Here is a 12,745-nt window from a genome sequence, read left to right as displayed (position 1 = left end):
AATCAAATATAACCAAACGAAATACATTTAAACAAATGAGAGTTTTGGCAGCGTATATACGAAATTTTAAAAAATATTTATTGTACTTGAGCATTGACGACTATCTAAACATCTTACATACTCAAGTTTTTCTCATATATCACAAATTCTAACAGACACAAATTAATAAAATACTAACAAATATAGAGTAGCATATAGACACAGCGAGTAAAACAAAAACAATTTTGGTGGATTTTGAGAGTAGTCTCATCCACTTGTCTGCACAATTTTTTCCAGATTTTTGTATTTCTTGGGAAATTAGATACAAATGAGTTATATTCGAAAATTGTTGCATATGAATTTGCTCATAGCAATTGTTAGGTCATGACTAAAAGTTTATTTGACCGATATCATCGAATGCCCACTGTAGTAAAAAAAAAGTTTGCACATTGTTTGCAGCAGGTTACCGAGGAAATGTAAATGAATTAATTTGTCCGAGGTATGGCTCCAGGAATTCTTCTTCGAGCTTCGAGAGAAAAAAATGAAGTAAAATTTCCCCAAAGTTGGGTAGCAATTTTATGAATCATGAGTTAATGTATAGTCAATTTAAACAATCATAAAGGATTTTATATCAATGCTATTTCGTCTAACGCACGAGTTGTTCTTGGAGTTTTGGAATCCTTTAATTTGCGGAGTCCCTCGGTTATAAAAATGTTGCTATATTGTTAGAAACCAATGAAAATGGCATGGATGCCTGCTGTCGGTCAGATGCGAACAATATATCATAATATCAACTGGGACCCAATCAATAGCTTATGGGCGATAATCATTTCATAATCAACGCCCACCACACCATGATCTTGATAAAAGCACACATACCTCATCTAATTTTCTTCAATTTATTATCTTAGAACATGATTATCAAAGATTATGGCTATAAGTCGATATGTATCTGGATTGGCAGCATAAAAATAAACAAGTACGCTTTAAAGCTTTTGCGTGCGTATTCAAATTAAATCTAAATAAGTTGATTTCTCTATGGTCGTTTTGCGCCACGCCGAACTTTAGTCCCATCTGCGAACTTTCCCAATAATCTGTCTTCCGTCGCGTCGTATTTTCCTTAACAAGAAAAACTGCTACTGGCTGCGTCAGCTGAATTTGATAAAGCACCTCGCGTATTTCAAATTTCAATAATAAAGATCTTTGCCGCACTTTTGGGCGTTCGTCTTCCCGTAGATTGTGTACGATATAGAAACGGTGAGAAAAGTGGTTTGAATTCAAAGTAAGCCGGCAAACGGTTTTCTTGTACGAAATATCGGACACGTAGCGTTAGGGTAATAATATCTCTCTATTTCAGCGAGAGTTGGCACGATTTCAATTACAAATTCGAGCTTGGGATTTTCCTCCTCTTTTATTAAGAGATCGAATGCAGTTGAAGTTTGAGCACATTTGCCGCAGAAACCTCAGAACGAAACTAAACGGGAAAGTTTTTTGCTTTCGTTTTGCAGCGAACTGCGATGAACGACGAAGAATAATATAAAACTGCTGCTATTTGCATTGGAATTACCTGAACAAAAGTAAAACAATTCTGGCGCTTTTTGAGATCCCAGTTTCATCTACTTGTTTACACAGTGTTTCCCGATTTTTTATTTCACTTAATTTTTTTAAAATATTTTTTCAATCTAGATACAAAGAAAATGGCTGCGATTGCTAGGTCATAATTAAATATTTATTTGACCCAAACTATACATCATTGAATGTCTACTGTAGATTGATATTTATTCAACAAACCACTACAGGCATGGGGAAACTCAATCTCATATCTAAATTCCCAATTATGGAACAAAATTTGTTAGTCATTGAGCAGTGTTCTTACTAAGTCGCAATTTTACGTTTGTGTAAATTTTCTTTTCATTTTTTCGGGCATTTGTAACTTATTCAGCATAATGGTATTTTTATTTCTTCATAAATATTTTCTAGACGAACCGAGGCATCCTTTTTACTATTTAATTTGTTTTTAATATTTTTTTAAATTTTCTATCTTTAAGGAATTGGTCCACAAAATAATACATTGATAAACGATTAACGTTTGGGCTGCGACCTTATGATCTGTAGCGAGAGACTAACCCATCAGACCCAGCTTTCGTACAAAAACTGTAATTCTATGCGGGAGGTAACTATTCATATCCTAAAGTGTGAGGGTTTCAGAAGCCAACTTTGAGTAGATATCCTTTCCACCGCCGGACATCTGCACAGTATGTACATATGGTATTTGAGGCTGCAGTGTCTGCATATCTAAGAGAATTTTTTAGATTTGATTTGTTCATTTCTAATAGGGTGTCGGCCGTGCGTTTTTTCGTGGGACATTCTATCGCTGTCCTCGAATAGACGAGCTCTGCTTACCGAAGCTAGTATGCGTGAGTTTGTTTCGCTATCCATGCTTTGATTGCATTCCTTGTCATGTCATATAACCATCATTAGCTATATATTCATTGGCGATGCTTCTGTTTCCCTGTTCGCTGTAAAGTTAACTTTTTCGTTACATTCCAGTCCGGAATGCCCTCATATTGATATTAGTGTTACTTTATTACGACACCCTAACATGGATAGGGCCTCTTGGCAGTTTCCTATTCTCTCGACGGCTCATTGAGATGCTTTTAACGCCGCATGTTAAGTATTTTCACCTCCGCTTGGAATATGCTGCGTACTGTTCCAAGGCAGGTAGTCAACCCCAGTGCATGCAAGCAATTTGGAGCTGTCCTTGCCCCAATCCTACATCCTACTCCATGAGGTCAGTCTTATACTAAGCCCACTCACCTCGGCTTGGCAGGTTCGCTTAAAAGGGGAAGTGTGTTATTGAGACAACAACGGATGTTTACTAAATTGCCAAAAAAGTTTAGCTAATGCTACTACCAACAACTTTTTTTGGAAACCTGTCTGTCCACAATTCCCGGGTTTGTGCAAAATTTTGAACTGTTTTCTTCACTGATGCGAGCACCTTTTCCTTATTGAATCGTCATAATCCAAATTTGCATTTGAATTTCGAATAATACTGTGGTTGAAAAAAAAATCGCGTTCATCTGCATTGACTAACAGTAGAGAATCGAAACCATACTGAGTACTGCTTCTTTACTCAGCGTTGTGTCATTACTGTTTGAACGTTAGCAAATTTATTTATTTATTTAATTTCAATCATCAAACTTCACAGCCCAATAACAGATTACAAACACAAATCTTATTTCATTAACCGCACTTTATCGCAAAAAGTGAAAAAAAAAATGAAACTAAGTTGCTTGTATAAACCAAAACCAAAAAACACCAGCACATAAGCAAATACACACTCGTCGAAGTGAAGTTTACAGAAAACACTAAATACATTCTACCGTGTCCCCACTAAAATCCGCATCATACGTGGTCAGTTTTAATTAATTAGCAAATTTTTATCCGAAAGTGATAAATAAACTAATTTATGAAAGTTTTTAAACTTTTGCCACATCAAAAATATTTAAAAAAATAAGTTATTTTTGAAAATAAACTTAACTTCAAATGCAATATAACAATTAATTAAATAATTTAAACTATAACAATCCTATATGATGCGGACTTTAGTAGTGACACTGTGTATCCACATTCCAATATGCCGTTTCAAATTAGCATTTAGTTTTAACATTTTCAATCCATGGCCTATCTAGATCATACCACCGATAATCTACAACACACCTAAAATACTGCAAACCATGCAGAAACGGTCACACAATAATGAATGCTTACTTTTGGCTAGTCCGCTATCTATTTTTAGTGGGGATGACATATCCGCTATGGAGTTTAATTTGTGCCCATCAAATAAGAGTCTCCAATCGATATAAACCAAGAATAAAGAAAAATATATATTTTTATATTGTTCTGCCTACAAAAATTCAGTAACATGGAGGAATTTTCAAATAATAAAAAAATGTAAATGATCGAAATCAGTACTTGTGAAACGACGTCCTCAAAATCATGAAATTACTCGTGCTTTCCTGAATGTCCGTCAGGTTCGATGAATTTGGTAAGTTCAATTATAGAGTCCTTTCTTGTTTAATTGTTCTATTTTTACAATTTCCTTTGTCTCGGTATTCCGCCGTGATTCAGTATCATGGTGTGCTCCATCTACTTTATTCCATTTCACACACATATACCTAAACTCTACAAAACGGTGAAGTAATTGTCAAACATATTTTTTTCTGCATCCTGACAGTTTCGTCTGGACGTAACTTTATTGCCTTTATGTCGTGCATGAAGCTAGAGATTCGTACGAGTTCTTACGACACATATGGTAAATAGCCTCACTATGGAAAATTCCAAAGTTAGTGTGTACAGAGCTGCCGCTAAAAACTTCACTTCACCCACAGATAAAGTTTCAGACTTTATCAAATGAACTAAATTTGAATGAATCAATTGAGTATCGAACTTGGTTACGTAAGCGATTTCATTTCAAAACTCAGAGACCTACAAATTATTAGAAAATCAAAGGTTCGTATCAATGAATTCAAAGTTCTGGCTTGGTACAAGGATCGCGTACCCTTATATAGAGTTTATCGAATTTTTAACAGGAGGACACATGTGTAATGGTGCAAAAAGATCTAATTTTCTGTTATCACGCCTTTCGCACGCGTTCCGACCCCTTCACGGAAAATTGATTTATTGACATCTTCGACAAATAATATGTAAAATGATATCCGCAGTGCAGTTACGTCACACATCATTTCAGATCGTCATTTTCAACGAGGTGAATCGATCGAAAAATCTCGCAAACCCAGCGATGTGCACGAAGAGGAGAAAGATGGATGCATGAAAGGTTTTATATTAATATTTAAACATTTTTATTTAATATTCTTATCTCCAATCCACATACACACACCCCAACAATGAGAAGACGTGTGACGCAATATAAGGAGGAACAACTTTAAAAATTTAAATAGCAAATTTTGAATATTCGCTCGGGCGAACCGCGATGCGCGAATTACGTGTGAGGAATTATTAAAATGCGTTTTGTTTTTGTAAATATCTCGAGAAAGGTCCTGAAATGTACAATTGTACAAAACAGTACATGATCAGTTGTGATTTCAAAACTATTACAAGCTCTAGTGTGACGAAAAGTAGTTCGAATTGCTAATATCATTGACTCTTCCTGTTCAACATCACTTAACACACCTAAAATACTGAGAACCATGCAACCAATGCACTTTTTTTCATTTCCGGTACCTTAGTCACGACTTTGGGTGGGATCGGTAAATTGTAAATACCAATGGTATATTGACAATATCAAACTTAATATCAAAAACCAAGAAACCGCTAGATATTTGAAGGAACTTTATAATTGTTCTAAACAGTTTCAACCAAATCCAAGTCGACCCCTTTCGAATTGAACTGGTTTGGGTGACTAACCCAAGCAATGAAAAAATACAGAGTGGTTAATTGGTGGGAGGAACACGTTCGTTATTGTAAAAGATACATGATGGACATAAATAAAAGTTTTTATTAAATATTTTCTGACATACATATGTAAAAGTATAAGTATATCAATTCTACTGAATTACCCTATTTTATAATTACTTTTTCATTGATAAAAAAGAAAAGAAAATAAATTTCTACAAACCCATAGCTCAGCAACACCGCTTAAAATATGATTAAAATAGTAACCTCATTAAAAATATATTTATATCATTGTTTCGCTTTTTCTGCAACCTTTATATCACAAAATACTTTGATATATATTGAAAAATATTATATAAATAATATATAATAATAATAAAATATTGAAATTACTCACCTTGTTTTTTTTTTACAATTACTTCTAGAATATGTATACTTTTGAAATTTTATTTTATATTATACAAGTTGTCTAAAAAGTCGTGAAGTTGTATTTTGTCAATAGAACGCCCTGTATGTTATTTTTTTTTATAAATTAGCGAAACTAAATAACTGAAATGATATGATATTGTATCTAAAATTAAAATGGCAGTTAATGGGCACAAAAGTTGAAAATGTTTTCTTAAATATTGTAGCTCCTATTTTTTATGGTATTGAAAATAAAATAAGGGGCGTGTCATTAAATATTAAAAAATTGGTCTCTATACATGAAAATCTGCGCACCCTAAATACTTGCAACTTGTGAAATATTCATATTTACAATATTCAAATATTTTTATTTTTTTTTTTTGCTTTCAAACTTCAAAATGAACAGTCAAGTCGTAACAGTGATTCAAATGGTGCTCCTCAGGGCTCCATCCTTGGACCATTGCTGTTCACTCTGTACACATCATAGCTGAGCTCTCATCTAAGATACACATCTGCCAATTTATACGCCGTTGGTGGGATTAGTGCTAAAATTAGGGAAATTCGGTGATTCGATATGGAAAAAATACAATATATTAATATAGTACTGCATAATAAAATAGAAAGTAAAATATACCCTGAATATCTTGAGGCATAAACACATGACTCGGCACTTGTAATCTGTAATCGCTGCATATGAATTATTTTGAGTGCATGCAACCCTATCTTCCTCTTTTGTTATATCCTTTTTTTATATAAATAATATGTTTGATATGGGCTGTTATTCTATTTTCCCTTCTTTTGTATCGCTAGCTTTTCAGTTGCATAATATACGGGCTTAACTAACAATTAACAAATAAATAATATATCTAATGAAATTGTGGGTTAAGTGAGGATATGTAACGTCAACTTTGCCTTTTGTGATATGTTCTAATATATTACAATAAAGTCATAAAGTCAAGAAGAATTCTTAGGGTAACAAAGTGTCTGAGTGGGGTATTTTTACTGACTTAACCAGACAATTATGAAAATGTTGATATAATGTGACCATACTTATTTATTATCGATAAACCAGGCTTATTGATTTGTAATAGTTGGGTGATTGATTTAAAAATATATGGTTTCCTTTTTCCCACTCGGTACAGGCATAACGTTTAATGTATACTTTACATAACAACTATTTCATAAAAAATATGTTTGCCATAAGAGTTGTCTTCATGTAAACAAAAAGGTAATCAAATATAATTTCAAAATCGTTTGTTTAACTATATATCACAATTTATGTAATTTTATTCATATTTTAAAATTGTTTTATTATTTTCTGACTAAAAATGTCCACGAGTGCGCTACGTTTTCCTGTAACTCAAATCAAATCGTCCCAAGTAGTTTAGAATTTTATCTGCATACATCAACGTTGAAATAACTGATTCTGTCGGAATTGTATAAAGCGAAACATACACCGAGTAAATATGCATAACTCCCTCGAGAGGAGGCAACGCTGCCGCCGTTCGCCAACCTCCCGACACATACGTCCCGAAAGCATTAAACACGCATACCACTTGCCATCGCGGTTTTTGCAACCATCCCGAACTTAAAATATTACCCCAATACCCCAAATTCCCCCCACGGGGCCAAACTGGCGAAAGGCCCACTTTGCCACCCTCCACGTGCGCCGCGACGGCAACCTATCAGGGTGGGGGTGTGACGTAACACGCAGTGCGGAACAAAACACTGTCGGGCGCAAACCAGTCCGACATCTAGTGTGCAACGGTCGAGATATGAACATTTTAGGTAAGCGCTGGCGATTTTTGACTAACCGATTACGACATTCTAAGGGATAAGTTTTGTTTGATTTGTTTGTTCTTGTGTTTGTTGTCTAATTCCTGTTTCTCTCATTTATTTTGGCACTCATTGATAATAATTGGCATGCTATCAGATATTTCCACTTTTTAATGAGAGTATTCGAAACTTCCTGGAATACATTTTTAAATCGCAAATTTTATCAAAGGAATAACAATTAATTTGTTTCAATTACAGTCCACTCCAATTGAATGAAAAACTCTCTGTCTCTTTTTCTTCCTGTCCCACTTTTTCTCCATCTTTCTCTAGTCTAATTAACTTGCAGATAAACCACACCTATCTGCACCTTGCAGTGACAATTTGTTAGACAAGCATAAATGTGTATTTCGATCATACTGAACCAATTAATAACTCCAGAAACTTATAGTTAATCTTCCAGTTTTACTAAATTCGTGTTTTCAGGTGAATTGAATTGAATGGGCTTTGACATTCTATTTTTAGAGGACTCTATTACAATTTTATTAAGCTCCCATTGTGAATACAAATTTCATTGAACCTTGATTTATTAATTTTCGAAGCTAGTACAATTACTTAATTAATTTTTCAAACGTGTGTTTTGAATTTACAATTTTCAACTAGTTTAAGAAAACAAAACGTTGATTACGGATTTGACACTTCACATTAGTGTTTCAACTTTGGTAAGCAAAATTGGTTGAATACGTTTTATATTGAAGATCAACGCTCGCAATATTTGAACTGTTGGTTTAGGGTTTTATCCTATTCTATACGTTTATTATCAGCGCATAGCTGGTAATTCAACTAAAACTTACTAGTTCAGTTATGTGGTAAATGGCCAACAAGGGTCTATCTAACTGATCTTACATTGTAAGGGAGTAACTAATTGCTGAACCAATTAATTATATATTATACATATTATAATTTTTTATAATTTTCCTGTTTTGTTTCCTCCTGTATTTGCCATTTTTGCAACTATGCAAATGTGGAACACGCCTTTAGTGAACGTCGAAATATGCCAACACTTGCCGAACTTTTCAACTTCAGTGAATTAACCTAGAAACATAAAACCACAAACTGACATTTACTGCAGACTTTAATGTTTACCATATTTTATGCCCTTTCAATATTATCTCACGCATTAAGACAGCTTTGCAAAAGATTCTTAAATCATCGTACAATTTAATAAAATAAATTTTTCGTGCACTTTACTCTCTCTCTCTCTGCTTGAGCGTCGAGACTTATTCATGGTGCAAACCTTCTTCATGCCTATCTATCCTCTACGGTTCTCATAACTTTCACTACTGACATGTTTGTATCTGGTCTGTAAATCTAACTGGTGATCTGCCTCTCGTTCTTTTGCTGTCCACTATCACGTGATCAAAGTATTTTAGTGTACGCTTCTGGATTGTTGGAAGCATCCTTTCATGATCCCCAATATTTAGTTCACTGCGTATGGAAACATTTGTTCTGTGCGCCGTCCAAGGGATCCTAACATCCTGCTGTAGCATATCATTTCAAACGCTTCTATTTTCCTACGGCATGCTGCATTTAATGTCCAAGATTCCGACCCATAAGTTGCGATGGAGAATATTAGCGCTTTGAGAAGTCTCATGTTGATCATTTTCTGAATGTTGTGGTCTTTCCAGATTTTAGCCAGTCTACCCAAAGCTTCTTTTGCCATCCCAATGCCTCCGCCATCCGCCTGTTGATTTGTTGATTTCTGACTCGGGGGCTCCTGGTTGGTTAGTTTTGCCCTAAGATAGATGACAGTGTCCCTGGTTTCTATATCATGAATGTGTCGAAGTCGTATTGGGATTGTCTGAGGTCTATCCGCAATCAACAGACAGCATTTTGACCTATTCAGACGTAGGCCTGATTCCAAACTAGCAGCTTCCATGCTTTGAAGGAGTTTTCTATCATTTGACACTTTCTTCCCGCCAATAGAGGTTCCGCTATCCCAGTTTTCTAGAGCCCTTCTAATGATTTATCAAAGAGAACTGGGGAGAGAATGCAACCCTGTCTAACGCTTTTTCTCCCGTTTAATCCTGTTGAGAATTGCCCTTCCATTTTTATGTGAGCTCTCTTTCCGTCATATAGGGCTTTTATGATATATATGAGATGTTTCGGGACCCCCATCTCACTCACTCACTCACTCCACTGTACTATGTCAAATATCTTGGTGTAGTCGCGGAAGCAGAACATAGCTGGTACATTGTATTCGTACACTTTTTCTATTATTTGTCGTACGTTTGTAAGTTGGTCTCGCGTTTCACGACCTGGCACTAACCCTGCCAGTTCTGGGGGGATTTGCGGTAGAAGGTAGAACGTGCACTTTACAACAATCTTCAAGTCAATTCAACTGAATTTCGCACGCTCTCTCTAACTAACAAATAAAATTCAGGAAGACAGGCAAAATGTCTATCTCTATATATCTTATTCAAGATTTCATAAACTTGTTTTGAGACGGTTTCACTCTCCTGTATCGTATCACGTATAAATTTTCGAAGCAAACAACTAACAAAAGGCAAAAATATTCACTGACTAGTAATTTAAAATTCATTCTAACACTGGCATTTTTTGATAAATGCAATGCAATACAATGCATTCTGAAAAAACTATCGGAAGAGCCAAATGAGTGCGCACCCACACTAATGCACTAGTATTTTTGAATAGTGTTTAATAGCACCAACAGCTTAACAAACTACTCAAAAATTAATAGAGATGAGAAAGACTGAATTTGCACAATTGTTTTCCATATTCCAAGAATATTAACACCAGAAAACCTATTTCTAAGTGGACTGGCGCACAATCGATCCACGGAAGAGAAATTTCCAATATATAAAAGTAAATTAAAAAAAAACCTATATTAAATTTGTTACATTATTACACGATGCAGCTGTTAGCGAAACTTGAAAATTTGAAATTATACAATGGTTTTGCTAACCAATCATCAAAGGTGTTTTTGTTTATTTTGTATTTGATTTTGAATTTTTTATTTCTCGAAGGTTGCATACGAGAGCTGAGCAGAAAAAATATTTTAGGTGTGAAGAACAAACTCAAGATATCCAATAATAAAAGTTTATATAATTATTGTTTAACCGATTCGAATACAAAAAAAGAATGACGCAACTTAAAGTAATCTTCAAATATAACTCACTTACCATCCCGCTCTTTTTTTGTAATTTTTCATTTTGTCCACTTTCCTGACTTTATAATTCAGTAACAAGGCTTTAGCAATAAAGATGCGATGGTGTTTCCATCCAGAATTTTTCAATTGGTTTATTATTATTAATAAAAGAGCACTATGTGTTGCAACTTTATTGCAACATTGAATAGAAAATCAGATTGGGAATCAGACAATGCAGATACAGGATGTGTCCCACCTGGAACTTCGTCAATCTGTTATCGGGTAACTACAGCTTGCAAAAATTTTAAAATTTATGATTGTACTATTCAACCGGTTATAAAAGTGTTAAGGGGTTTGTAAAAAGATACTCCAATCTCAATCAATAATTTGACAGCATAGTTAATACAAAAAATTTAGAGGCTTTGTCAAATTTTGAGTAGTTAGTTTTTGAAGCTAACTAACTGCGTTTACTCTGAATGTTATGAATTTTATGTAAAATAAGATATGAAAAATATGAATACGGGAAACTTCTTCAAGCAAATTTTCGCCCCAGTACCCGGTAGAACAAAATAGATTAATATTTTTTATTTATTTTTATTTATTCTATTTAATTAGAATTTTAGAAAGCCCCGAAAACTACTTTCTGTGATCTATAAAACGCATTATCGAGATGCATACACAGGTTATTTAATTCATTGTGCAGACTACATAAATTTGTATAATATTTAAAAATGATGATAAGGAGTAAATTGAGTTGAGTTAAAAAATAAGTTGGTTCTAATTTAATTTTTATTTTTTTTATTTCCGATTTTCAGTAAAACAAACAGAAATCTTACTTATTAATTTTTACATGACAAACGAGAAACTTATTTGTAACACCAAACACGCCTTGGAATTGTGAAATCAGTAATATTTTATCAAAAACCTTTCTAGCTGCCATATGCAAAATCTAAATAAAAAATATGCTTCACGTTCCTGTCATCACAGAAAAATTGACAACTTGTCTAAAATTACATACCGATCTAGCGTGCGGGAAGCGTCACTTTACCACGTCAGTTTCGTTTCTCACGGATCCGAGCCACTTCGGACATTTCCGGGATTTTACTGCACGGGTTTAGGAGCAATCGGCTGTTTGTCAATTCTGACGGTCATGTCAGTGATTGTATTCGTGTTGTTTTGCGAAAATGTAGCCCAAAACTAACGGTCGTAGAAAAAGTATAGTATGCAACAAGTTCGGTAAACTTTTTAACTCGTTTATTAAACACTCGCTCCTCTCGTGTCAAATAAACTCATTGCATAATATAGTATTTTATACTCTCTCATGTAAAATACCTAATTATACACCGATATAGCGTGCGGAAAGCGTCACCTTACCACGTAAGTTTCAGTCGTGGCAGTGAATGTATTCGTGTTTTTTTGAAAAAATATGCCAAAAAACTAACGGTCGTAGAAAAAGTATGGTATGCAACACGTTTGGTAAACTTTTTGTAGTCGCTCGTAAATTAAATAAATTAAATACACTCCTGACTCAACTTGTTACGTAATAGACTATACTAAAACTATAAAATATACCAAATTTTTCGTATGTGCTCTTTTTGGTGACAAACACAAAGCAATAATCTTTAAAAATACAGTTTTTATAGTTTTGTGGTGACAAAATTAAAATATTCCGAAATCCTCAAACTGAAAAGTTAATTTTACCATACATAAGAATTATGGAATTTGGAGGCAGTTTGGTTTCTATTCTTTGTGCAAAAGGAATTAATGTCCACTATTTTCATCCCCAATACGTGCGTCTCATCTCTATTATTCTCACCACGAGGCAAATTGCGGGATTTGGGTATACGTGGATGCCCTTAAAATGGAACGACAAAAAATAGGGACGGGACGTACAGTGCTCAAAGGCCTTTCGGGGCCTAACTTGTGGTCATTAATAATCTAAATCCATTCTGCCTTTTGACACTTTGACAAATTGGTTTGCTGCATTTTTCCGGGACACACCGG

The 12,745-nt window shown here is 34.4% G+C and overlaps 1 protein-coding gene across 7 annotated transcripts in view; it reads left to right on the top strand.

Annotated features, from left to right (window-relative positions):
• Positions 1 to 12,745, top strand: part of LOC132702990 (complexin) — a 444,845-nt gene that overhangs the window by 354,146 nt on the left and 77,954 nt on the right. The window contains exon 1 of one of the 7 annotated variants that reach the window (XM_060671972.1): positions 7,524 to 7,587. The exons of 5 other annotated variants lie outside the window; for them this stretch is intronic. In XM_060671972.1, the coding sequence (XP_060527955.1) occupies positions 7,575 to 7,587 (13 nt within the window). In that variant the 5' untranslated portion in view covers positions 7,524 to 7,574. Of the gene's footprint in view, positions 1 to 7,523; positions 7,588 to 12,745 lie in introns of those variants that run through there. One more of the 7 variants, XM_060671973.1, reaches the window with a different exon arrangement.

This window comes from Cylas formicarius, unplaced genomic scaffold (assembly GCF_029955315.1).
Source record: "Cylas formicarius isolate icCylForm1 unplaced genomic scaffold, icCylForm1.1 PGA_scaffold_6__28_contigs__length_40554024, whole genome shotgun sequence".
NCBI lineage: Eukaryota > Metazoa > Arthropoda > Insecta > Coleoptera > Brentidae > Cylas > Cylas formicarius.
This window is presented reverse-complemented; position numbering and strand designations above follow the sequence as displayed.